The following is a 24,306-nucleotide window of genomic DNA, read 5'->3' as shown; positions in this document are numbered from 1 at the left end:
CTATTATTCCAAATCCCAGTAATAAAGAATGAAAAAAAAAAGGCTTTATAATTGAAAAGCTACACGAGCTTTAACTATAGTGGAGAAGGTGGGATTTTCTGAAGCCCTGAATATGCTGCCTTGTGTGGAAAGTCAACCTCAAGACAAACTTAATTACAACATTTTGTAGAGGGAAAATGGGGGTGGGGAGGGGGAAGTGAGGGACGTGCCTTACCTGTTTGGCTGTCTCTAGGATGGAGAGAGTTTCAGCCTTACCCAGTTGTTGAACCATCTTGTAAAACAGGCTCTCCTTTTCTTGCAGCAAAATGTATGGCTCATCATATTCTTTCAGGCGTCCCAGATCTAGGACCTGATGAGTTGGCAGAAACAAGTTGCTTAATAAAGGTGAATTTTGGCACCAGCAACAATTCATCCCACGTGATTTGCTCTGACTCTAGCACATAGAAACATAGAAGACTGGCGGCAGAAAAAGACCTCATGATCCATCTAGTCTGCCCTTATACTATTTTTTGTATTTTATCTTAGGATATGTTTATCCCAGGCATGTTTAAATTCAGTTACTGTGGATTGACCAACCACGTCTGCAGGAAGTTTGTTCCAAGGATCTACTACTCTTTCAGTAAAATAATATTTTCTCATGTTGCTTTTGATCTTTCCCCCAACTAACTTCAGATTGTGTCCCCTTGTTCTTGTGTTCATTTTCCTATTAAAAACACTTCCCTCCTGAACCTTATTTAACCCTTTGACATGTTTAAATGTTTCAATTATGTCCCCCCTTTTCCTTCTGTCCTCCAGACTATACAGATTGAGTTCATTAAGTATTTCCTGATACATTTTATGCTTAAGACCTTCCACCATTCTTGTAGCTTGTCTTTGGACCCGTTCAATTTTATCAATATCTTTTTGTAGGTGAGGTCTCTAGAACTGAACACAGTATTCCAAATGTGGTCTCACCAGCACTCTATATAAGGGGATCACAATCTCCCTCTTCCTGCTTGTTATACCTCTAGCTATGCAGCCAAGCATCCTACTTGCTTTTCCTACCACCCGACCACACTGCTCACCCATTTTGAGACTGTCAGAAATCACTACCCCTAAATCCTTCTCTTCTGAAGTTTTTGCTAACACAGAACTGCCAATGCAATACTCAGATTGAGGATTCCTTTGCCCCAAGTGCATTATTTTACATTTGGAAACATTAAACTGCAGTTTCCATTGCTTTGACCATTTATCTAGTAAAGCTAAATCATATTTACCAGGGCTTGGTGGGTACTCAAGCTACAATTAATAGGGGAAGTAAGGAAATAAAGATTCTCTATTTTTTAATTATATTTTTAGAGTGGCCAGTGTGCTTTAATTTTTGTATCAGAGTGAAGTTGCTGGAAAGGAGAATGACAGCCCAAATCTTCACAAAGTTTTGACTAGGAAGAGGAGGGAAAGGAAAGGCCACCAAGGTATTTTTGACAATACACAAATACTCATACAACACAGAGACTGGACATCCAGCCAGTTGCTGAGGGGACTCAAGCAGGGTTGAAATGCTCTTGGCTCACCCATGGCTGTCAGTTGTTGGAGAGCCAATCACAAAGGGAGCTTGAGGCTCCACCCACCTGCCCGAACACCACCATTTGGGTTCTTTTACCCTCTGTGAATGCACAGAATGTTTTGCGCAAGTGCAGAAGGTAAAATAACCCAAATGGCGGCGTCCAGACAAGTGGGCGGAGCCTTGCGCTTCCTTTGCAATCTTGTGCTTCCATTGTTCTCTGATGACTGACAGGTGAACTGGAAGCATTTTACCCCTGGACTCAAGTGGCAATTACATAATAGCCTGCAATCGAATGTTCAATATTTCTTTTTTTTTCAGATGTACCAAACAGTTATAGCTACCCATCTTTTCCCAAAAATAAGACTGGGTTTTATATTAATTTATGCTCCAAAAGATGCGATAGGGCTTATTTTCTAGGGCTTATTTTGGGGAAAATACAATACTACAATACAATACAAAATGTGTCGCTCTGGCTGATGATTTTAAATGGAGCTAATATTTGGAGTAGTATTACGACCATCCTTTAAAAATCATGCTAGGTCTTATTTTCCGATTGGTCTTATTTTGGGGGAAACTAATGAATAAGGAAGTGTTGTATCTCAGATGTGTAGGGTTATCTACACCAGCCACAACTTTTATGGTTGAATGCAGGAGTTGTTCAAATTATTCACAACTGTGATACCGCTGCACTGATCCTGGGCAATTTCTCCAATAATCTTCCAGTTCTTAGGATGCCATCCAAAGCACACTCTTTTTTTTGCTATAACCTATGCAGTATAACTTCTCTAGTAATCCTCAACTGTCACTGAATCAGTATGATACAGATTTGCTTGCACATTTTACGCAAAAGTCTACAACACAAAAGTCTGTGCGAAGTAGATCAAACCAAAATTACACACATTTATTTGCCTCTGGTGTATCTGGTGTATTGAAGGAACATCACAGCTCCTTATTTGCCTCTCAGCCCAACCCAGGGCCATTTCCAAGGCAGTTAATTTTATTGATAGCCAACAATTCTATCTGTATGTGTCACATGTTTGTTTTTGGGGTTTTTTTTGCTGAATTTTAAAATTTTAAAATTCAGCAAAAAAAAAAAAAGCACATGACACAGAATTGTCGGCCATCAATAAAATTAACTGCCTTGGAAATGACCTTGGGTTGGGCCAAAAGGCAAATAAGGAGCTGTGATGTTCCTTCAATATACCAGGGTGATTCGACACAAATATATATATATATATGTTTTCGTAGATTTTCACGGGTATATGTATGTAGATTGTTCTGAGTTCGGGTTTTGCCCCATGTAATATTTTGCCCCGTGTAATATTTTGTAAACTATATTTACAGCAGCACGAAGCTTACAACTTCAGCCCAATGATGGTGAATGTGATTTCACCGAAACGTCGCATAGACATGCAAAATATTACATGGGGCAAAACCCAAACTCAGAACAATCTACATATATATATACCCGTGAAAATCTATGAAAACATATATATATATATATATATATATATATATATATATATATATATATATATATATATTTGTGTCGAATCACCCTGGTATATTGAAGAAACATCACAGCTCTTATTTGCCTCTCAGCCCATATATATATATCCTGTTTTTGCTGAATTTTTAAAATTAAGGGAGACTAGGATAGCACTATTTCGCCCTTGTTCTGGCCTCATCAGCTAGCCATACCCTTATTGGGATTTGATCCGGCAGCTTCTGCCTTGTAAGGCAGAGAATTAACCTCTAGGCCACCAGATCTGATCCCTTGAACTTTGTACCAGGGAGGGGGCTATATGTTCTTTCTGTTGGATCACCCTGGTATATTGAAGGAACGTCATAATATAAATATACAGTGGAACCCCGACATAAGAGCTGCTCTACTTAAGAGCAACTCGAGATAAGAGCTGGGAGGGGAGAGATATTTTTGTTCTACTTACAAGCCCAAATTCGAGATACAAGCGCCAAGGAGCTGTCTCCTGAAGCCAAACGCTAACTTCCGCGTTCGGCTTCAGGAGACAGCTGCGAAGCGGCGCGCGTGTTTTAAAAGGTTGCAGCCGGCCTGGGGGGCTCGGGGGGGTGCTTGCAGCTTTCTTTCTTGCTCTTTTTCTTTCTCTCTTTTACCTTCCCTTCCTCTATTTCTTCTTTTCTTTCTCCTTCCCACCTTCTTCCCTCCCTCCCTCCCTTCACTCATTCCTCTCTTACTCTCCCCTTTCATAAGTTTCCTTGCTTCCTTCCTCTGTTCCTGTCCCTTCCCTCTTTCCTTCCTTCCTTCCCACCCTCCGTCCATTCATTCACCCATTCCTCTCTTGATCACTTAAAGCCGGTCCCTGGTGCAAAAAGGGTTGGGGACCTCTGTCCTACAGGATTGGGTGGCAGAGAAGTTGAACATATGTAAATTTAAAAGTTTAAGAAAGTTTACAAGTTAAGTGAAAGAAACTTCATTATTCATTTATATGTACATGTACATTTCTTCATTAAAAACATGTCTTTCTGCATAATTTAGACTAACTTTGTGAGTTTTTTGAGGGCTGGAACCAATTAAAATTATTTACATTAATTCCTATGGGGAAAAGTCGTTCGAGATAAGAGCTGCTCGACTTAAGAGCCCAGGTCCGGAACGAATTAAACTCGTATCTCGAGGTACCACTGTATATATAAATGAAAGACCAAAACGTCCATTGGAAATACCATCCTGCACAACCTCACACACATCACAACCAGTGGTAGGTTCTAACTTATCATGCCACTGGTTTGCTTTCTCCTGCGCCATGTAGCCAGGTGTGCGCGCATGCGCAGTGCCATTTTTTTTTAAAAAGAGCAAAAAACAAGATGGCGGTGCATATGCAGTGCCAGAAACTCAGCTTCTATAAATGCACAGAAGAAAAAAATTATTAAAACATTCAAAAAAAAATCCCCCAAAAAGGATGGCGAGGGCGCACGAACCTGCATCGGCAGAACCAGCTCTGTGACATTAACAACGGTTTGCTACTAGTTCTATGGAACCTGTGTGAACTGGGAGGAACCCACCTCTGCTCACAACAGTGTAATTTCCGAACAATCCTATGCATGCTGATCCGAAGTAACTCCCATTGTTTCACCTGGCAAGTGTGCTTAGAATCACAGTCTAATTAAGGTTACTCATTTAGCTTTCCACTTTAATATTATATGACACTGCAAATATTCCTGCAATCTCAGAGCTACTATTCCCGACACAGATTTAAATTCCTTCTCTTTATTCTGTTTTATTTACACATACAAGAACACATTACAAATCTTAAATTCATTGCACCCTCATTGACTATGTTTAATTATAATTAAAATCACCTTTCTGAAGGGTTTAAAGATAACTGACTTTCATCTACAGGGCATCAGCACAACAATCAAGACGTCCTATAATTTCGCAAGCCAATTTAGATGCCTTGAATGTGTAATTTAAAAAGCAAAGCCCTTTATTGAATAACCACTCCCTTAGAAATGAAAGGGGGGAAATCCAGGCTTTAAATATAGGGTTCGTCTTTCCAAAGAGTGAAACGTTTTCACTTTGCATTAAATAGAGCATAACACGCTTTGTATGAAAGTAAGCCTCTCTGTGGCTGCAGTGGCCACCAGTTTCTATATACATCTTTTTAAAGCTGCCCTTTAAAAAAAAATCCTGCCCAATTATTTTTCTGTTTGTGTTGTGCTTTCAGCAACAAAAGAGCAATGCTATTAATTACTTAGTACATAGCCATACACAAGCCTCGAAAATTGCAATAAAACAGAAAGGGAAAATATTAAATACACAGCAATCACAGGATCATCCAAAGCCTGACAGTCGTCCCGGAACATTTTAGTGACATAGCAAAGGCCAGGTGTTGGTTATTACCTGTAAAGATCTATATGGCTCAGGGCCAGACTACAGTAAGACCTCACCTATCGCTGGTGTTACGTTCCAGACCCGGCCGCGATAGGTGAAATCCGCGATGGGGAATTTATCGACTGATAGTACTTATTTAAGTATTTATATTGTAATTGTTTGGTATGTTTTCATTGTTTTAAGTGTTTATAAACCCTTCCCACACAGTATTTATTTTAGATACAGTATTTAAATACAGTATTTACAATTTTAGATTTATTTTTTTTTGAAAAACCTGCCGATCGACTTCCTCAGAAACCCGTGAACCAGGGAAGATCTGCGAATGATTTTTCCCATTAATATTTCTTGAAAACCCGCGATGAAGTGAAGCCGCAGTAGGTGAAGCGCGATATAGTGAGGGACTACTGTATCTACGGGACCATCTCTTGCCACATACGTCCCAGAGACCAATTAGATCACACGGAGTTAGCCTCCTCCAGGTCCCATCAACTAAACAATGCAGGTTGGCGGGGCCGCAGGGGAGGGCCTTCTTTGTTGCTGCCCCGGCTCTATGAAATCAACTACCCCCCGATGTCCGTACTGTTCCCACCCTGTTGGCTTTCCGTAAGGCCACAAAGAACTGGCTATGCCGGCAGGTCTAGGGACCCTGAATTAACAACTAGCTTGGCCAAGGGTATGAATGGTATGTACGTATGCTATTGAGTTATTGTATTACAAGTTTTAATTAGGGTTTTAGAGCTTAGATTGTATTTTTTTTTACTTCTTTTTATCATTTTTGTAATTTATATTGTTGTAAACTGCCCTGAGTCCTTTGGGATTAGGTGGCATAGAAGTCAAATTAAATAAATAAATAAATAAATTTACACTGTACTGGAAGAAGGTGGTGTTAAATCACTCCTTACTTTTACCAAGAAAATTCCACAAATAGGCCATATTAAATTATTGACAGTACAGTGCCAGGCCATTGGTACTTCAAATCAGAAGCCATTCAACATAACCCAGGTAATCCCCAGTTGCTCAAAAACTGATCAAAATTATGATGGTGCAGAAGGAGGGGGGCGTTATGACCATTAGAAGCATCTTTGCAGTTAATGACTGAAATTTGGGTGCTGAGCCCATATATCTTACAGTTGCTATGTAGAGAATACATATAGATATAGATACAAAAGTTGGATTTTAAAAAAAGGGAATAATAGTAGTATTGATACTTTTGAGATTTGGTGTTATAAAAAGAGAGTGTACCATAGATAGTAGAGGAAACAGAAACGAATTATAAAATAAAACCGTCATAGTCCTCACACAAGAGTCAAATGACCAAACTCAAATGAATATGTTTTGGACACTATATACAATTATCCAGCTCCCTTGTCAAGTACATAATACTAGAGAAAGTTGAAGAAAGTAGATGGATTGATGGCATTTATATACATACAGCATTTATATACATCAGCATTTAGATGTCCAAAATGGTATAAAGTGTCCTGTTTGAGCAGGAGTAAAATCCCAATTCACCAAGCAGATATAGAGGAGAAGATTATTCTGGATATATTTGCAGAAGAAATTATGAAATGAGCCATTAAAAATGCTATTGGTTATTTGAAATTAATTAGAATATTTAAAGGGCACAAAGGCACAATGTGCTGTAGACAAAAATGTGCCATTTTTCACATAGAGATGTCATTAAAATAAAAAATGTGTATTTTCAGTAATATAATTTTGACTAGCACTTTATTTTTAAGGAGTAAAACATCCACAAAAACAGGTGACCTCAGATAGAAAAAAATCAAAACAAAATGAATAGTATATGACATATTTTGCATATTTGTTCTGGCTGGCATCTTGTCAGTGAATTAAGGTTATCAACTCTTGAAAGTAAAATTGCTTCTATTTTATGAGCCCAGAGATTGTTGGGTTTGGGTAGACAGCAATTGGCATAAAAGCTTTTCCCCACCACCACCACTAAAATTCCTTCCCACATGCTGCTAACTCTAAACTTCAAAATCGTGTTTTACGTATGATATCTGCAAAACAACTACCACTATTAACATTTAATGTCATAATTCATGAAGGATAAGCTATATTTGACTGGATGAATTACATGTTTAGTTGGTACAATTTGCACATAAATTGTTCAACTATAGGTATTTTTTATTCTTATCAGAAGATGTAAATTTGAAGATTACAGACAGAACTTTAAAAAGCGCCCTCACAGCTGAAGTTAAGAAGACATCTGAACATACAAATTGATGCTTAGGTTGCCACACTGGGAGAAAGGGACTCCAACTTATGTGAGCTAAATTGATGAATATTTTTCAATGATATACCTATAGATAGAGCCGGGTGGGGCAATGGTTAGAGTGCAGCACTGTAGGCTACTTCAGCTAACTGCTAGCTGTAGTTCAACGGTTCAGATCTCACCACTGGCTCAAGGTTGACTTAGCCTTCCATTCTTCTGAGGTGGGTAAAATGAGGACCCAGATTGTTGGGGGCAATATGCTGTTTCTATAAACCACTTAGAGAGGGCTGTAAAAGCACTATGAAGTAGTGCTTTTATAGTATATAAATGCTATTGCTATAGAACATAGAATAATAGGATTGGAAAAGATCTTGGAGTTCTTCTAGTCCTGCTTAAGGAGATAAATTTATACCATGTTGGACAAGTGGTCGTTCAATCTTATTTTGAAAACCTCCAGTGGTAGAGCGCTCACAACTTTAGGAAGTAAGCTGTAGCATGGATTAATTGTTCCCATTGTCAAAAAATTCTCCTTAATTCTAGCATGAATCTCTCTTTGCTAAGCTTCCATCTGTATGTTCTTATCCTTCCCTCAGATGTTTTGAAGAAAAGGTTATTCCCATCTTCTCTGTAACAACCCCCAAATTATTGGAAGACTACTTTCATGTCACCCTTAGATCTTCTCTTCATTAGACTAGACATTTGTATTTGTATTTATTAGATTTGTATGCCGCCCCTCTCCGAAGACTCGGGGCGGCTAACAACAATATAAAAAGACAATGTAAACAAATCTAATATTAAAACAATCTAAAAAAGCCCAATTTAAAGAACCACTCATACATACAAGCCTGCCATGTATAAATTCTATAAGCCTAGGGGGAAGGGAAATTTCAATTCCCCTATGCCTGACGACAGAGGTGGGTTTTAAGGAGCTTGCGAAAGGCAAGGAGGGTGGGGGAGCTGGTTTCAGAGGGTTGGGGCCGCCACAGAGAAGGTTCTTCTCCTGGGTCCCACCAAATGACATTGCTTAGTCGACGGGACCCGGAGAAGGCCAACTCTGTGGGACCTGACCGGTCGCTGGGATTCATGCGGCAGAAGGCGGTCCCGGAGATACCTAGTCCCTATATCCATATATTGTACGGTTTAGCCTCCAGTCCTCTAATTTATCTTTGTTGCTCTTTTCGGTAAACATTCTAGAGGCCTAACATCTTTTTTTTATATCATGGTGACTAGAACTGGATGCAATATTCCAAGTATATGCAGTATAAAATACTAACATCATTCTTCATGAGCTTGATACTATCTGTCTGTTGATATTATCTGTCTGTTGACATTTTGGCAGCTGCAGCACACTGGCACATATTTCACTAGTCTAGGACATCTAGATCTCTCACACTGTTGATCTAGGTACCATCTATTCTACATCCGTGCATTTGATTTTTCTTGCTCAACCCTAACTTTAACCTTAACCCTTATTTTTCTCACCACTTAATTGTATTTTGTTGGATAAGACCCAGAGTTCAAGTCTGTCAAGATTGTTTTAGAACTTGAGTTTATCTTCTAACACATTGGTTATTCCTCCCAGCCAACATGGAGTCACCTGCAAATTTGATGTGTTTCCCATTTACAGAAATATTCTCTGCCTTGTTTTGAAGATCACTACACAAATCTTAAAGATACAATGGAATAACTATGCTACTGAGTAAGGAAATCTATCTTTGAACAATGTACAGTATTTCAATTCACTGAAAATTTGTTTGGGGTGCATAGCTTATTTTGCTCCAAAATTTAGATTCAACAATATGCAGGAAATTTTGCTAAAATTTGAAATAGATAGCAGCAAACATAGAAATCCTAGTAACAAATATGGATCCTAGAGAAATTTGCACTGTTCCTTCAAAAGTTCCATTGAGGACCTGTATACTGCACAAGTCAAAAAGAGGGCCTTGAAAATATTTACTGACTCCTCGCATCTTGGACATAAACTGTTTCAACTCCTACCCTTAAAACATTGCTACAGAGCACTGCACACCAAGACAACTAGACACAATAACAGTTTTTTCCCATCAATCTACTAAACAAATAATTCCCTCAACACTATTTACTAAGTCGGCACTACTATTATTACTACTAGTAGTTTTTTCTCATCATTCCTATCACCCATTTTCTCCCATTTAGGACTGTATGACTGTAACTTGTTGCTTGTATCCTAAGATTTTTATTAATATTAATTGTTTATTCATTGCTTATTTGAGCCCTTTGATAATCATTAAGTGTTGCACCACATGATTCTTGACAAATTTATATTTTATTTTATGTACAATGAGAGCATATGCACCAAGACAAATTCCTTGTGTGTCCAATCACACTTGGCCAATAAAGAATTCTATTCTATTCTAAAGTGTTAATGACAAACACAGTCCAAAGCACACTTGGAGTTCAATTCTGAAGAACTGCACAGCTTGATTTGAGCAATTTGTGGTCCACCAAAAATAATGCAGCCCATAATCTCAACTCATGTTTCCACCCCCCCAATGCTCATGAGACCTTCACTTCTCAACAAGATTTTTTTTAAAAAAAAACCACAGGATTTATCACATAAAATCCCTGACTTTTTCATTTTTTCATCATTCATAATTATGAATCAGGTTTTGTTTTTTACAGCCATTCCATATAAAGTATGAATAGCATAAAACCTGCCAGTATGGACCTATACCGTGATGAGTCAAGAGCTAAGGAGATCATGGGATGTTCTTCAATGTATCAATATAAAGCATTAAAGTTCAGCAGAAATTTTCATCCTCTGAGAATTGTCTGCCGTCTTCATATCTTTGGAAAATAACTTGTTGGAATGAAACGGTTAAAGAGAAGAAGGTGGGAGCAGGCAGCAAGCATGAGCAACTTATGTGAGGTCACATCACAGATGTTGAAGAAGAGCCTTCGGCAAGGGATAGGTACTTCTATTCCAACAAATGCATATATAAATTATAATCAAAAGCTTAAACATCAGCCAAGTTTCTGACATTCTTGCTTAGTCTGAGAAAAACTTAGTTTCAGGAACTGAAGCCATGAGAATGAAGGAAACCTACACCTATGTTGTAAAGTGAAAAGAATTGGGGCAGAATCCAACCATTAACTCTTTGGATTTAATTTTGTCATCAAATTATACCTAGATGGGAGGTCTCGTCACATCTTCTGCACAACTTACGGTAATTTTTGGTTCTAGTAACTGCCACAGAATGCAAAATCTGCTACGTTCATCAAACAAAGGAACAACGGCTGTAAGCTGACCAAGGAGAGATTCAACCTGGAAATAAGGAAGAACTTCCTGACGGTCAGAACGATCAACCAGTGGAACAACCTACCAGCGGACGTTGTGAACTCCAATACTCTGGACGTTTTTAAGAGGAAATTGGATTGCCATTTGGCTAGGATGCTATAGGGTTCCTGCTTAGGCAGGGGGTTGGACTTGATGACCCGCATGGTCCCTTCCAACTCTAACAATAAATGAATAAAAATAAGACAGTTCCTAAGATACAAGATGAGACGAAAATAATATGAAATGATAGGAAGGCAGTACAGTAGTATTCCAGCACAGAAGCTGATTTGAGTACCGGATTTCAGATAAATGAATTGGTGTGACCTTTTCCTGAAATATCGATTAGCTATTCACCAAATATGAACAAATGAGTCTTGAACATGAAAGTACCTCTCACGTAGCTGCTACCTTGGGCCTTCTTGTTGCATACACTAACAGAGCTTAATCAAAACTTAAAACAGTAAAATCAGAAGGGGTGATTTGGGAAGCAAGGCTTAGATATGCCAATAGTGATTCCCTTCCATATCCCTTATGTATGAAATGAATTTTCTCTTATAGTTATTATTGTACATTGGTCAAGAATTATAAACTCAATGAGAGTGAAAAAAATCCACCACCTTGAACTTATAGAAATGCTTGTTCTGCCAAGAAGTTTAAATAGTCCAGTTGACCAAACATATTTATAAGTTTATAGATAATGTTTACAGAGATAAGGGATAGAGCAATATTTCTCTTTCCCAGTTCAGGATAGGGCAATATTCAAGAAATTCTGAACTCCTTTGACAGCATAAATGGCTAAGGAGTTAAGATCAATTCTTATGACAGAGGTAGTTGGTACAACTTGATAGTTACAAGCTAAACTATACCTTTGGAGGGATCCTCCCCCCGATAAATCATGTGTAATTTCTTCCTGCATTGACAAAAAAAGTAAATATATTTTTTTCTTCTCAGATGACTATTTTTTTACCCCAGCAAATTTTAATGTACCCATTTTAGAGCAATTAACTTCCCTATGTCTCTCTAGCCACATAAAAAACAGAATTTTTGAAAGATGTGATTTTCTTATGTAGTCAGTCATTCAATCTTTTTAAGAAACTGGTGAAACCTCTGGTGTATTACTATGTGAATGTGATAAATTATGAAATGGAGTGAAGAAAATTGCACTTTTTTGTCTATTTTGAGCCAATGAGCTGTTACCTATTAGAAAACCATGTGGCTAATTTTCTTTAAGAGGCTTGTTATTCATAAATACACAATTGATAAAAGTAATGTAGAGCCTTGATTTCAAACAATCTGAAGTAATCTATGCAAATAGACCTTTGCAATGCTCACATAAAACATAGGAGTCTGGTTACTATACTGCATGTAATACTGTGTATTATTTTATTATTATGTACTATAAGTACATCCTTAATATCATTTTTCTACATACTTCCATGCTGTAGGTACCTTGAAATAAATTTAATATTTTTAATGCAATTCTTTGATTGGAATTGGATCTGCTCACCCTTGGGATGATCTATGATTTTCGGAATAGCTTTTCATCTTCAGTCTAAGTCATCTCCACGCTAGCCTCATAGGATACAAAAGAAACTGCTTGGAAGAATAACAACTGAACCAGATTATCAGCCTGTGGGCTTTCAATCCAATTTCTAATATCTCTTAAGATATCAGAATATCTGTTTGTTTGGTTAGTACAGTTACTCCCGCACAAAGGATGCTAAGGCCTTAGAATTGGAATTTTTTAAAAAAATAAAAGTATGCATATACAGTGGTACCTCTACTTACGAACTTAATTCATTCCGTGACCAGGTTCTTAAGTAGAAAAGTTTGTAAGAAGAAGCAATTTTTCCCATCAATGTAATCAATGTAAAAGCAAATAATGGTTCTTATTATCATCAATGGTGGACTTGCCAAAAAGCTAAACTGTGTTGGAATAAAGTAGAAAGATGGATAAACAGACTCAAGCTCAACAGACTCAAGCTCAACCCGGATAAGACGGAGTGGCTCTGGGTTTTGCCTCCCAAGGACAATCCCATCTGTCCATCCATTACCCTGGGGGGGGAAATTATTGACCCCCTCGGAGAGCGTCCGCAACCTGGGCGTCCTCCTCGATCCACAGCTCACATTAGAGAACCATCTTTCAGCTGTGGCGAGGGGGGCGTTTGCCCAGATTCGCCTGGTGCACCAGTTGCGTTCCTATCTGGACCGGGACTCATTGCTCACAGTCACTCATGCCCTCATCACCTCGAGGTTCGACTACTGTAATGCTCTCTACATGGGGCTACCTTTGAAAAGTGTTCAGAAACTTCAGATCGTGCAGAATGCAGCTGCGAGAGCAGTCACGGGCTTACCTAGGTATGCCCATGTTTCACCATCACTCCGCAGTCTGCACTGGCTGCCGATCAATTTCCGGTCACAATTCAAAGTGTTGGTTATAACCTTTAAAGCCCTTCATGGCACTGGACCAGAATATCTCCGAGACCGCCTTCTGCCGCACGAATCCCAGCGACCGATTAGGTCCCACATAGTGGGCCTTCTCCGGGTCCCGTCAACTAAACAATGTCGGTTGGCGGGCCCCAGGGGAAGAGCCTTCTCTGTGGCGGCCCCGACTCTCTGGAACCAACTCCCCCCAGAGATTAGGACTGCCCCTACTCTCCCTGCCTTCCGTAAACTCCTTAAAACCCACCTTTGCCATCAGGCATGGGGAACTGAGACACCTCCCCCGGGCATGTTCAATTTATACATGGTATGTTTGTTTGTGTGTGTGTTTGTTAGTAAATGGGGTTCCTTTTAAATCTTTTTAAATATTTTAAAGCTATTTGGATTTGTTATGATTCACCGTATCTTGTTGTGAGCCGCCCCGAGTCTGCGGAGAGGGGCGGCATACAAATCTAAATAATAAATAAATAAATAAATAAATAAATAAAGGAAATTACCTCCCAGGAAATCAGGAAAACCTCCAGAATCGTTTTTGGCCAAAGATGGAAAGAAGCAGAAGTCCCAAAAGAAGAGGAAGTAATCAGAAAAATTATAGAATGTGCAGAGCCAGACGTGATGACGAGGTGATTGAGTAACCAAAAAGAATCAGAATTTTATAAAATTTGGGATAGGGTCTATACCTGGTTGAACAAAAGAAATTCTCAATGAATTTAAAAATATTTAAATTTACCATTTTGAAATGTGTATAAATAGAGATATGTAATAGAAGTTTTTATTCCTCTGAATTGATCTAATCTACAAAAGTTTTTCCTTATTGTATTATGGTGTCTTCTATTTTGAGCGGAGAGATTGTAGCTCCTCTTTGTTTTGCCTGGTTTCTTTATGTTTGTATGTGATGTATTGTCTTTTTTGAAAATAATAAAAAAAAAAATTTAAAAAAAGAAGAAGCAATTTTTCCCATAGGAATCAATGTAAAAATAATGTGTGCGATTGGGGAAACCACAGGGAGGGTGGAAACCCTGTTTCCTCCCAGGAGATTCCCAAAGAGGCCCCACAGAGGCTTCTCCCTGCCTTTTCCTGCCCTGTTTCCTCCCAGGAGATTCGTAGAGAGGCCCCACGGAGGCTTCTCCCCACCTTTTCCAGAGGCTTGGGTTTGTAAGTGGAAAATGGTTCTTGAGAAGAGGAAAAAAATCTTGAACACCCAGTTCTTATCTAGAAAAGTTCGTAAGTAGAGGCATTTGTAGGTAGAGCTATGCCTTCAATTTAAAACAAAATGCCCTTCCTATTTTGAAATTCCATTGAAAATTGATTAATTTATAGCAACTGCTATGAAGACTACAGTAATATTGCAACATACCTGAGTGATTGCTAAACTACTGCAATCCTAGAGGTTTCTTTATGTTAAGTAAAATGTTGAGGAAGAAATTGTTCACTGAGATAATCAGCAAAACCCAACATAGATTCACCACATAAATTCTTTTCTTTTAGCCAGGAGATGTTATCAAAACTAGGGTAACTCCTGGGTACACCCTTTACAGTATCTGTAAACCACTTCTAAGACTTCTAATTCACGTTCTGTACTTATTTATAGTTTTCCTTCAAATTTAATAATGTGGTTACACTCTAGAATGTTCCTCCTTGAATAAATTATGAAATGTGATAGAATAAACAGCAGTTTTTTGTCATAGCATAAAGGTAACAGGCCTATAACAAAGTTAGTTCTGATTAAGCAACCTATCAGCCCAGCAAATAAATAATAATGATCCATTATACGACCACCGAGCTAAAACTGTGAGGAAATCAAAGATCATCCAACCCATCAAGGCATTGCAAAAGCTTGATACAAAAAGATACGGTTTGCATTGGCATCTAAAACTACTGTGGTACCTCTACCTACAAATGCCTCTACTTACAAACTTTTCTAGATAAGAACCGGGTGGGGTTTTTTGCCTCTTCTCAAGGCACTTTTGCCACTTACAAACCTGAGCCTCCAAAACTGTAACCAGAAAAGGCAGGGAGAAGCTTCCATGGGGCCTCTCTAGGAATCTCCTGAGAGGAAACAGGGCCGGAAAAGGCGTGGAGAAGCCACTGTGGGGCCTCTGTAGGAATCTCCTGGGAGGAAACAGGGCCAGAAAAGGTGGGGAGAAGCCTCTGTGGGACCTCTCTAGGAATCTCCTGGGAGGAAATAGGGCCAGAAAAGGCGGGGAGAAGCCTCTGTGGGGCCTCTCTAGGAATCTCCTGGGAGGAAATAGGGGCGGAAAAGGCGGGGAGAAGCCTGTGTGGGGCCTCTCTAGGAATCTCCTGGGAGGAAATAGGGCCGGAAAAGGCAGGGAGAAGCCTCCGTGGGGCCTCTCTAGGAATCTCCTGGGAGGAAATAGGGCCGGAAAAGGCGGAGAGAAGCCACTGTGGGGCCTCTCTAGGAATCTCCTGGGAGGAAATAGGGCCGGAAAAGGCGGGGAGAAGCCTGTGTGGGGCCTCTCTAGGAATCTCCTGGGAAGAAATAGGGCCGGAAAAGGCGGGGAGAAGCCCCTGTGGGGCCTCTCTAGGAATCTCCTGGGAGGAAACAGGTCAGTTTGCTTTTACATTGATTCCTGTGGGAAAATTTGCTTCTTCTTACAAACCTTTCTACCTGGTCATGGAATGAATTAAGTTTGTAAGCTCGTACCACTGTTTAATGAAATCTAGTTCACTTCAGTGAAATACATTCCCAAGTGTGGACATTTCCCCTTGCTTAGAAACAGGAAGTCAAAATTTGCCATGTGTGCAAATGAGTCTAAACCTCTGGGCAAATGAAGAAAATTCAGTTCAGGAGAGACACTCCCCACGTATTTAACAGATATTTAAAAGAAACTGAAACCATGAGACTACAAATCAGATTGCCAGTGCAACTAGACCAGAACTGGAACAAAAGAGCTGCTATGAATGTGTAACCGGACAGTCCAACTGGACAGCTGATTTCCATCTACCCTAGTCTGTGAAAAGATAAATATCTTATTAGCCCCATTTTCACTGATGACTTTAATTCTATAATAATTGCTATCACTCAGATCAGCCATGTGACCAAAACCTAAACAAGTAACAAGTCTTGTCTGGAAGCTATCCCGTTCTTTTACCCAGCTGTCTATAAGCCACTGCGGGTAATTGGATATTCCAATTGTTTTGCCCTCTGAAATAAGTTTCTTTTCCTCTTGCACAACTTGGCATTAGAAAGAAACCCTTATATGTATGTACCTTTGGTTCCGGGCTTTGCAGATTGCAATACGGAGCAAGGGGAGGGAGCATTGCTAACAAAATAAATGTACAACAACATAAAGATGATAAGGGTCTGGAGGCTAATAATATGATTATGATGAATGGTCGAGGGAGCTAGCTACGTCCAACCTATTGAAGAGAAGGATTAGGGGTGGCATGATAACTGACTTCCAATACTTGACAGTCTGTTACAGAGAAAAGGGGATAGACTTGTTCTCCAAAACAACAGAGGGCAGGACCAGAAGTACTGTTGTTAAAGAGAGATCCAACCTAGAAGTAAGGGAGAAACTTCCTGACTGAGAGAACAATTAATCAATTGCCTCTTGGAATTGGGGGTGTTCCATGGATGGAAGTTTTCAAAAATAGACTGGACCAGAAGGAGCCAAAGTTGGCTCTTCTATGACTTATGGACTTCAACTCCCAGAATTCCTGAGCCAATCATGCTAGTTCAGGAATTCTGGGAGTTGAAGTCCATGTGTCATAGAAGAGCCTATTTTGCCTACCCCTGGACTGGACAATCATTGGACCAGGATAGTATAAAGCAGTGATGGCGAACCTTTTTGGCACCGAGTGCCGAAATGGGAGTGCATGTTTGGGGGAACACCGGAAATCGGAAGAGCAGCTCCCAGGCCTGCATGCTTCTGCCGGGAAGTTAAGCTTCTAGTTTCCAGCACACATGCACACACAAAGACCAGCTGAAAAGCAACATGTGACAGCTGGCATGCCCAGAGAGATGGCTCTGCATGCTACTTCTGGCATAAGGTCTGGACCAGAAGACCTCCAAGGTTCCAGCCATGTGATTCTATGTATTAGCATGAAAACAACAAATAGCCATGGCATGTTGTTGAACAGCCTTGAGCAAAACCAAAATCAATGCTTATATAACATTGGCCTAGTACTGTATATTACAAAGGCATTGCATTGTTGTTGATAAATGTGGATGACCTTCTTATTTTTCCCTCCCTTCTAGGTTGGCATGTTAGCCTGAGGCTGCATTCCCAATTTACTTTAGATATTTTAATTGCAAATAGCATGGTAAAATCATACTGGCAACTTCAGGCAGGGGGAAAAGGTGTAATGGATTTCTCTGGACCCTTTACAAAAATTGAGGTCCTCCACAATCTGAAGAGCGAGCTACAGGATCAACAATGATACAGGAATGTCCTAAGAAAGGACACCGAAAATTAGGTTGGAGTTATCACACGTTCCTTCTTTTCTCTGATCCCTGTTTAAAAAATAGTTTAAGATGATATATTCAAAACAGCAATAAAGAAAAACCAATTCAATGAAAGCAAAATATCCCAGTAATATTAAAAATGTGAATTTATTAGTTGTTTCAAATTAAGTAAACAGAACATATAGATTGCAGATATTTCTATGAAGGGTTGGAAAAGAATTGTACTGGACACTTTTGGAAGATGAGCTCCTAAAAATCCATAAATAAAATCAAGGTTGACTTTATATAATAGCAGCCTAAACTGTTAAAAACATAGTAGGCAAGAACAACTCCAAAAGTTTGATCATAAATATCTGGATCAAGGAATGACCCATAATAATGGGCTCTTCAAAACAATTGTCTCTCTAGCAAAACAGAACACTTTAACATCTTAATCTGACCACTTGCACATTCTAGCAGTTTGTAAACACTACTTTGAAGAGTGAACAACATGCTACCTTAATGAGGTAATGCATAATGTCAGAAAGATACATAATTTGTTCTAGGAACTTTTGTAAGATACTGATTATATAAACCCACATCAGCAAGTGCTCAGATTAAATATCTGTGTCTGAAGTTTTTTTTTAAAAAACCAACAAGAACTCTAGACCTCTTATCAAATGTTGAAACAACTGTCTACCAAGTTCAGTGGCATCACGTCATGAAAGAGTGGTGGGTCATTGTTTTGCAATTATGCCATTCTGAATGTTGGTAGCAAGATATAGTGGCATGGGCTCCATAATCACCTCAAGGCTTGACTACTGTAATGCTCTCTACATGGGGCTACCTTTGAAAAGTGTTCGGAAACTTCAGATTGTGCAGAATGCAGCTGCAAGAGCTATCATGGGCTTTCCTAAATATGCACATGTTACACCAACACTCTGCAATCTGCATTGGTTGCCGATCAGTTTCCGGTCACAATTCAAAGTGTTGGTTATGACCTATAAAGCCCTTCATGGCACCAGACCAGAATATCTCCAGGACCGCCTTCTGCCACACAAACCCCAGTGACCAGTTAGGTCTCACAGAGTTGGCCTTCTCCGGGTCCCGTCAACTAAACGATGTCATTTGGTGGGACCCAGGGAAAGAGCCTTCTCTGTGGTGGCCCCGACCCTTTGGAACCAACTCTCCCCAGATATGAGAGTTGCCCCCACCCTCCTTGCCGTAAGCTCCTTAAAACCCACTTCTGTCATCAGGCATGGGGGAATTGAGACTTTCCCTTCCCCCTAGGCTTATAAAATTTATGCATGGTATGTCAGTATGAATTATTGGTTTCTTAAATTGGGTTTTTTAAATTAACTTAAATATTAGATTTGTTTACATTGTATTATTATTGCTGTTAGCCACCCCGAGTCTACGGAGAGGGGCGGCATACAAATCTGATTAATAAATAATAATCCTTGATATCCAACTTTACCCTTAATATCTTTGAATCAGATAACTGATCCATACACTGACAATGTCTCACTAATTTGACCACTTCTTTTGCATCAAATTCAACTGAACAGGTGGGTTAAATGAATGCCTATGTATAGATGAAAAAGACTAAAAAATAGAAGTTTATTCAGAGAAAGCAACTGCTGAAGGCAGCTCTTCACATGCTAGAGTAGCGACATTTTCTTCTCAAAGAAAATACACTAATGGTTAGGAAATGCTGTTCAAGTTGGTATTAAGGTTCAATGAGCATTGGTCATTTTAAAAAATTGACATCTTTAGATAATGAACTAACTGCCCTCCTCTTAGAAATCTAACATTTTTGTCTGGTCATCTTTGTAGTAGATTATAGTATGGATTCTACAAACCTACTCCTAATAATTGTTCAGATTTAAATGAAAAAAAATTACATCTTATGTGAGATTCACAATGTGAGACTCAAAATACATTTCATTAAATTGCCTTGAACACCTTCAAATAAGAAAAAAATGAAGGACATTGTTCTCTTCAGTGATCTAATTCTGATATGCATTATTAAATCAATTCTCTGTTCCACAGTCCATGCTTTGTTGAAGTGAAATATATAAGAACTGGGAGTAGATCTTAGATGGAATCTACTTTCAAATGGAGATGCTCTTATTTCAAAAGTCCTTTGTCAAATAATTATATACAGTGGTACAGATTTGTTTTCCTGAGATTACTATTTTGTTACTTAATAATAGAAATAATAATTGAACATAAGCATAAATGAAGGAAGAAAGGAAAGGGAAAGGAAAGGAAAGGAGAAACAAGTTATCGTTGGATAAATAGGTAGGTGACATATATAATTGATTAGTTCTAAATGAGTATATATTATATCACTTTTTAAAAGCTAACCATTAAAATTAAGCAAAAGAGAATTATAAATATCAGGAACAAAGTTACAGAAACATACGCAACTGCTGTAAAATATTAAAAGATAGAAACCCAAATGTTGAACGTGGTACAAATCCATATATGAATCTGTAATCTTGAAATAGTTTCCATTCAAATTAAAATTCTTGGTCAAATTTACTTTTCATATACAGTGGTACCTCATCTTACGAACGCCTCTTCTAATGAACTTTTCAAGATACGAACCCGGTGTTTAAGATTTTTTTGCCTCTTCTTCCGAACTATTTTCACCTTACGAACCCAAGCCGCTGCTGCTGGGATGAAGGGGTTTCTTTTTTTCCCCTTTTTTGAAGAAAGAAAAGGGAGGGGCAGCTTGAGGGAGGAAAAATTTTGCAGAGAACCACGTGCTTGCAAAGGAACTGAAAGGGTGTCTTTTTAAGAAAGAAAAGGGAGGAGGGAGGGGCAGCTTGGGGGAGGAAAATTTTTGCAGAGAACAACGTGCTTGCAAAGGAACTGAAACGGTGTCTTTTGAAGAAAGAAAAGGGAGGGGCGCCCCCCTTGCCTTTCTTCATTCCCACTCACCCTTTAGCCTAGCCTTGCTTCTTCCACCTGCCCCCTTTAGCTGCTCCTCCCTGCCCTCTGTTCTCCTCCCTTCTAAAGTTTGGGATTTTCCTGAAGGATTTGCACGCATTATTTGTTTTTACATTGATTCCTATGGGAAACATTGTTTCATCTTACGAACTTTTCACCTTACGAACCTCCTCCTGGAACCAATTAAGTTCGTATGATGAGGTACCACTGTACAAAGTTACTCTGGATATCAAAGCATACCTACACAGCTTCACCATTCTTCCAATGCCATTCTTTTAGAGAATGAACAAAATGTCTTATCCAATGAGAAACAGAAAATCTTTACGGCAATTAACATATGCACATCTCATTCAGAAAACATTGTGGGAATGTATGGCTTAGTAAATTTTAATTTTGCAGCACAATGAAAAGGAAATTCATCTTTTCACATTTGCTTCATTCCAATATAAATCATGTTCCTGAACTGTTGATATTTAGAATATTGTCATCAAAATGAAAGAGTGATCTGACCCAATCATCACAACTCCATTTTTAGAAAATAGAGAATTGAGGTGATCACAACTTTTAACTGAGAAATATACAACAATAAAGCTTTTATATTTCCATGCTGCTGTTTGCCTTTTGCAATACGGTAAGTTCCATTCATTGTATACTGCATTTTATTACTATATATTACTATATATTGATTACTATATTAGCCGCCCCGAGTCTTCGGAGAGGGGCTGCATACAAATCTAATAAATAATAATAATAATAATAATAATAATAATAATAATAATAATACCCCACAAGATAATTATGGAGTGTTTTCCTACAATTTTACTCTTTTGAAAGACTGATTTTAATATCTGGCAAATGTTGTATTAATTAATAATTTTTTTAATCACAGGTACTTTCAAAACGGCAAGTAAAATCACTTAGGTGAGATGGTTGGTGTAGAAACATGATGAATAAATAAAAGTAAAAACTAAAACAATGCAATTGTTAATGTTTAGAAAGTGAGAGTTTGTTTTACAAGATAAAACAATACAAATTTAGTATATAATGAAAACATTGCTCTTGAAGGTAATCAAAAGAGCCCAACTTCTCTAGAAATTTTGCTGCGATGAATTTGCACATCTGCACATAGATTTTATTTTTATTTCCAATAGAGGAAAGTAAATAAAACAAAGCAAAAATCCTTAAGACAAAAGCAAGGCAACTTGGTCAAAAAAATCATTATGATATCTATTCATCTATGTCCATCTATAGATCTATCTGTCACCTATCACATGGGTGTCAACCTCACGGCATCATGTTGCTGTCATGTGACATATCAAAACATTTAAATATGTTAAAGGGTTAAATAAGATTCAGGAGGGAAGTGCTTTTAATAGGAGAGAGAATACAAGAACAAGGGGACACAATCTGAGGTTAGATCAGAAGTATCGTGAGAAAATATTTGACTGAAAGAGAAGTAGATGCTTGGAACAAACTTCCAACAGATGTGGTAAATCCACAGTAACTGAATTTAAACATGCCTGGGATAAACACATATCCTCTTATCCAAACATGGAAGATAATAAAAAAACCAACACTATACTAAGGTACCAGAATGGGTTTTGCCAATAGAATTAACATATCATCCAAGTTTAATTAGGCCCCAAAATACAATTAGATATAAAGAACTATTAGATCAACAAACAAAAACAAAGGAAGAAATGGAACAAAACGGCAAATTAATAGATTGGTGGAGATACCTACAACTAAAAGATGCATACCAAAAGGATAAAAGGGAACATGGTTTCCAGGTGGGGAGAGGTGATTTGGACAGGACACTCCTAAAAGATGATGAAAAATTAACAGGTAAAATATATAAATTCTTGATTCGTTATGAAACAGAAGTGGAAATCGTAAAAGAAAATATGATAAGCTGGGGAATAAATTTTGGTTGCACAATTGAACTAGAAAAATGGGGAAAATTATGGACTAATAATTGGCAGATGAGAAAATCGAATGCATTCAAGGAAAACCAACTAAAAATGTTTTACAGGTGGCATCTACCACCGGAAAGACTCTCGAAAATGTTCCCAAAAGTTTCCCCATTATGCTGGAAGTGTAAAAAAGAAAAAGGCACATTCTATCATCAATGGTGGACATGTTTACAAGCAAAAAGTTATTGGAATAAAATAACAGATTGACATATCAAAACATTTAAATATGTTAAAGGGTTAAATAAGATTCAGGACGGAAGTGCTTTTAATAGGAAAGAGAATACAAGAACAAGGGGGCACAATCTGAGATTAGCTGGGGGGAAGATCAGAAGTCTCGTGAGAAAATATTATTTTACTGAAAGAGAAGTAGATGTTTGGAGCAAACTTCCAGCAGACGTGGTAAATCCACAGTAACCGAATTTAAACATGCCTGGGATAAACACATATCCATCCTAAGATAAAATACATGAAATAGTATAAGGGCAGACTAAATGGTGTTCTGGTTTCTGGTAGAAGTTTAGTAATTACAAATAACTTTCATGAAATGCATCATTTCATGAACAAAGCAATTCCGTTTATTTCTCTGCTCTCTTGTACTTCAACACATTCCAGACATCAATCGGTCCATTATCTCTCTTCTAGCCGCATTTCTCACATTCCTTTTCCTGCTTCAATTAGACAAGATTTATTTCCTAACTACATAGCTATAAAAAACAGCAGCACTGACTAAATACAATACAAAATACTTTGGCTTACTTTAGCGTGGCGAAAAACCCCTCCATATTTCTTTTCAGCAATGTTGAAACTCCACCCTTCTTCTCCACTAGCCCCCTGGCGTGCCAAATACCTCACTACAATATTTAACCCATTCCTCTCCTTAATATCTTCTTCTAGACCTTTGCTCTCTACATTTCTGAATCCTTCTGAATTTAGGGTTAACCCAGCGCGTGTCTGATTCTCCCTCGCTAGATCCTGAACTCATAGCCCCATCCTGTGGCTGGCCTCCCACCTGTTCTACTACCTGTAACCCCAGGCCCCCCACTACTTCATAAACACTATCTGAATCTGAGTCCTCAATATCTTCATCATCCTCCAACTTATAAAGAGTATGTACAACAGATGGACCATGAGGCCTTTTTCTGCCGTCAATCTTCTATGCTATGTTTCTATATGGCAACGTTCTCCCCCTTCGCGGAGCTGTGGTGGGCATGGCCTGCATATGTGGCATCCAGCCCACAGGCAGCCAGTTTGAAAACCCCTGATCTATCATAAAGTTATTAAGAGATTATTATAAAAGCATTCATAAAAGACACTACACCTCTTAAAACTGTATTCATCTAAGTCTTTCTAGAAGTTACGTCATCAAACAGGCAGGTGTCAGTGGCCAATTTTGGCAGAAGCTATGTGCAAAGTCAGACCTGAATATCCCAGGCTATAGATTAGACTGGGAAGAAAGCAGTAGGTGAACTTACTTTAGAACTTCTGCCAAGAAAATTACAAGCTTGTCAAGTTCGACAGAAAAAAAATAATGTTTCTTTTCTATATTGCCATCTTTACTG

At 38.5% G+C, this 24,306-nt stretch overlaps 1 protein-coding gene across 2 annotated transcripts in view; it reads right to left on the bottom strand.

The window, feature by feature from the left end:
* The window catches only part of ABCC4 (ATP binding cassette subfamily C member 4 (PEL blood group)), a 234,331-nt gene that overhangs the window by 5,085 nt on the left and 204,940 nt on the right, over positions 1 to 24,306 (bottom strand). For both annotated transcript variants that reach the window (XM_070751291.1, XM_070751292.1), the window contains exon 30: positions 215 to 349. In XM_070751291.1, coding sequence (XP_070607392.1) covers positions 215 to 349 — 135 coding nt within the window. The remainder of the gene's footprint in view (positions 1 to 214; positions 350 to 24,306) is intronic.

Source organism: Erythrolamprus reginae, chromosome 4, assembly GCF_031021105.1.
Source record: "Erythrolamprus reginae isolate rEryReg1 chromosome 4, rEryReg1.hap1, whole genome shotgun sequence".
In the NCBI taxonomy this organism is placed as follows: domain Eukaryota; kingdom Metazoa; phylum Chordata; class Lepidosauria; order Squamata; family Dipsadidae; genus Erythrolamprus; species Erythrolamprus reginae.
The sequence above is the reverse complement of the archived record's forward strand: the minus strand, read 5'-3'. Positions and strand labels throughout refer to the sequence as shown.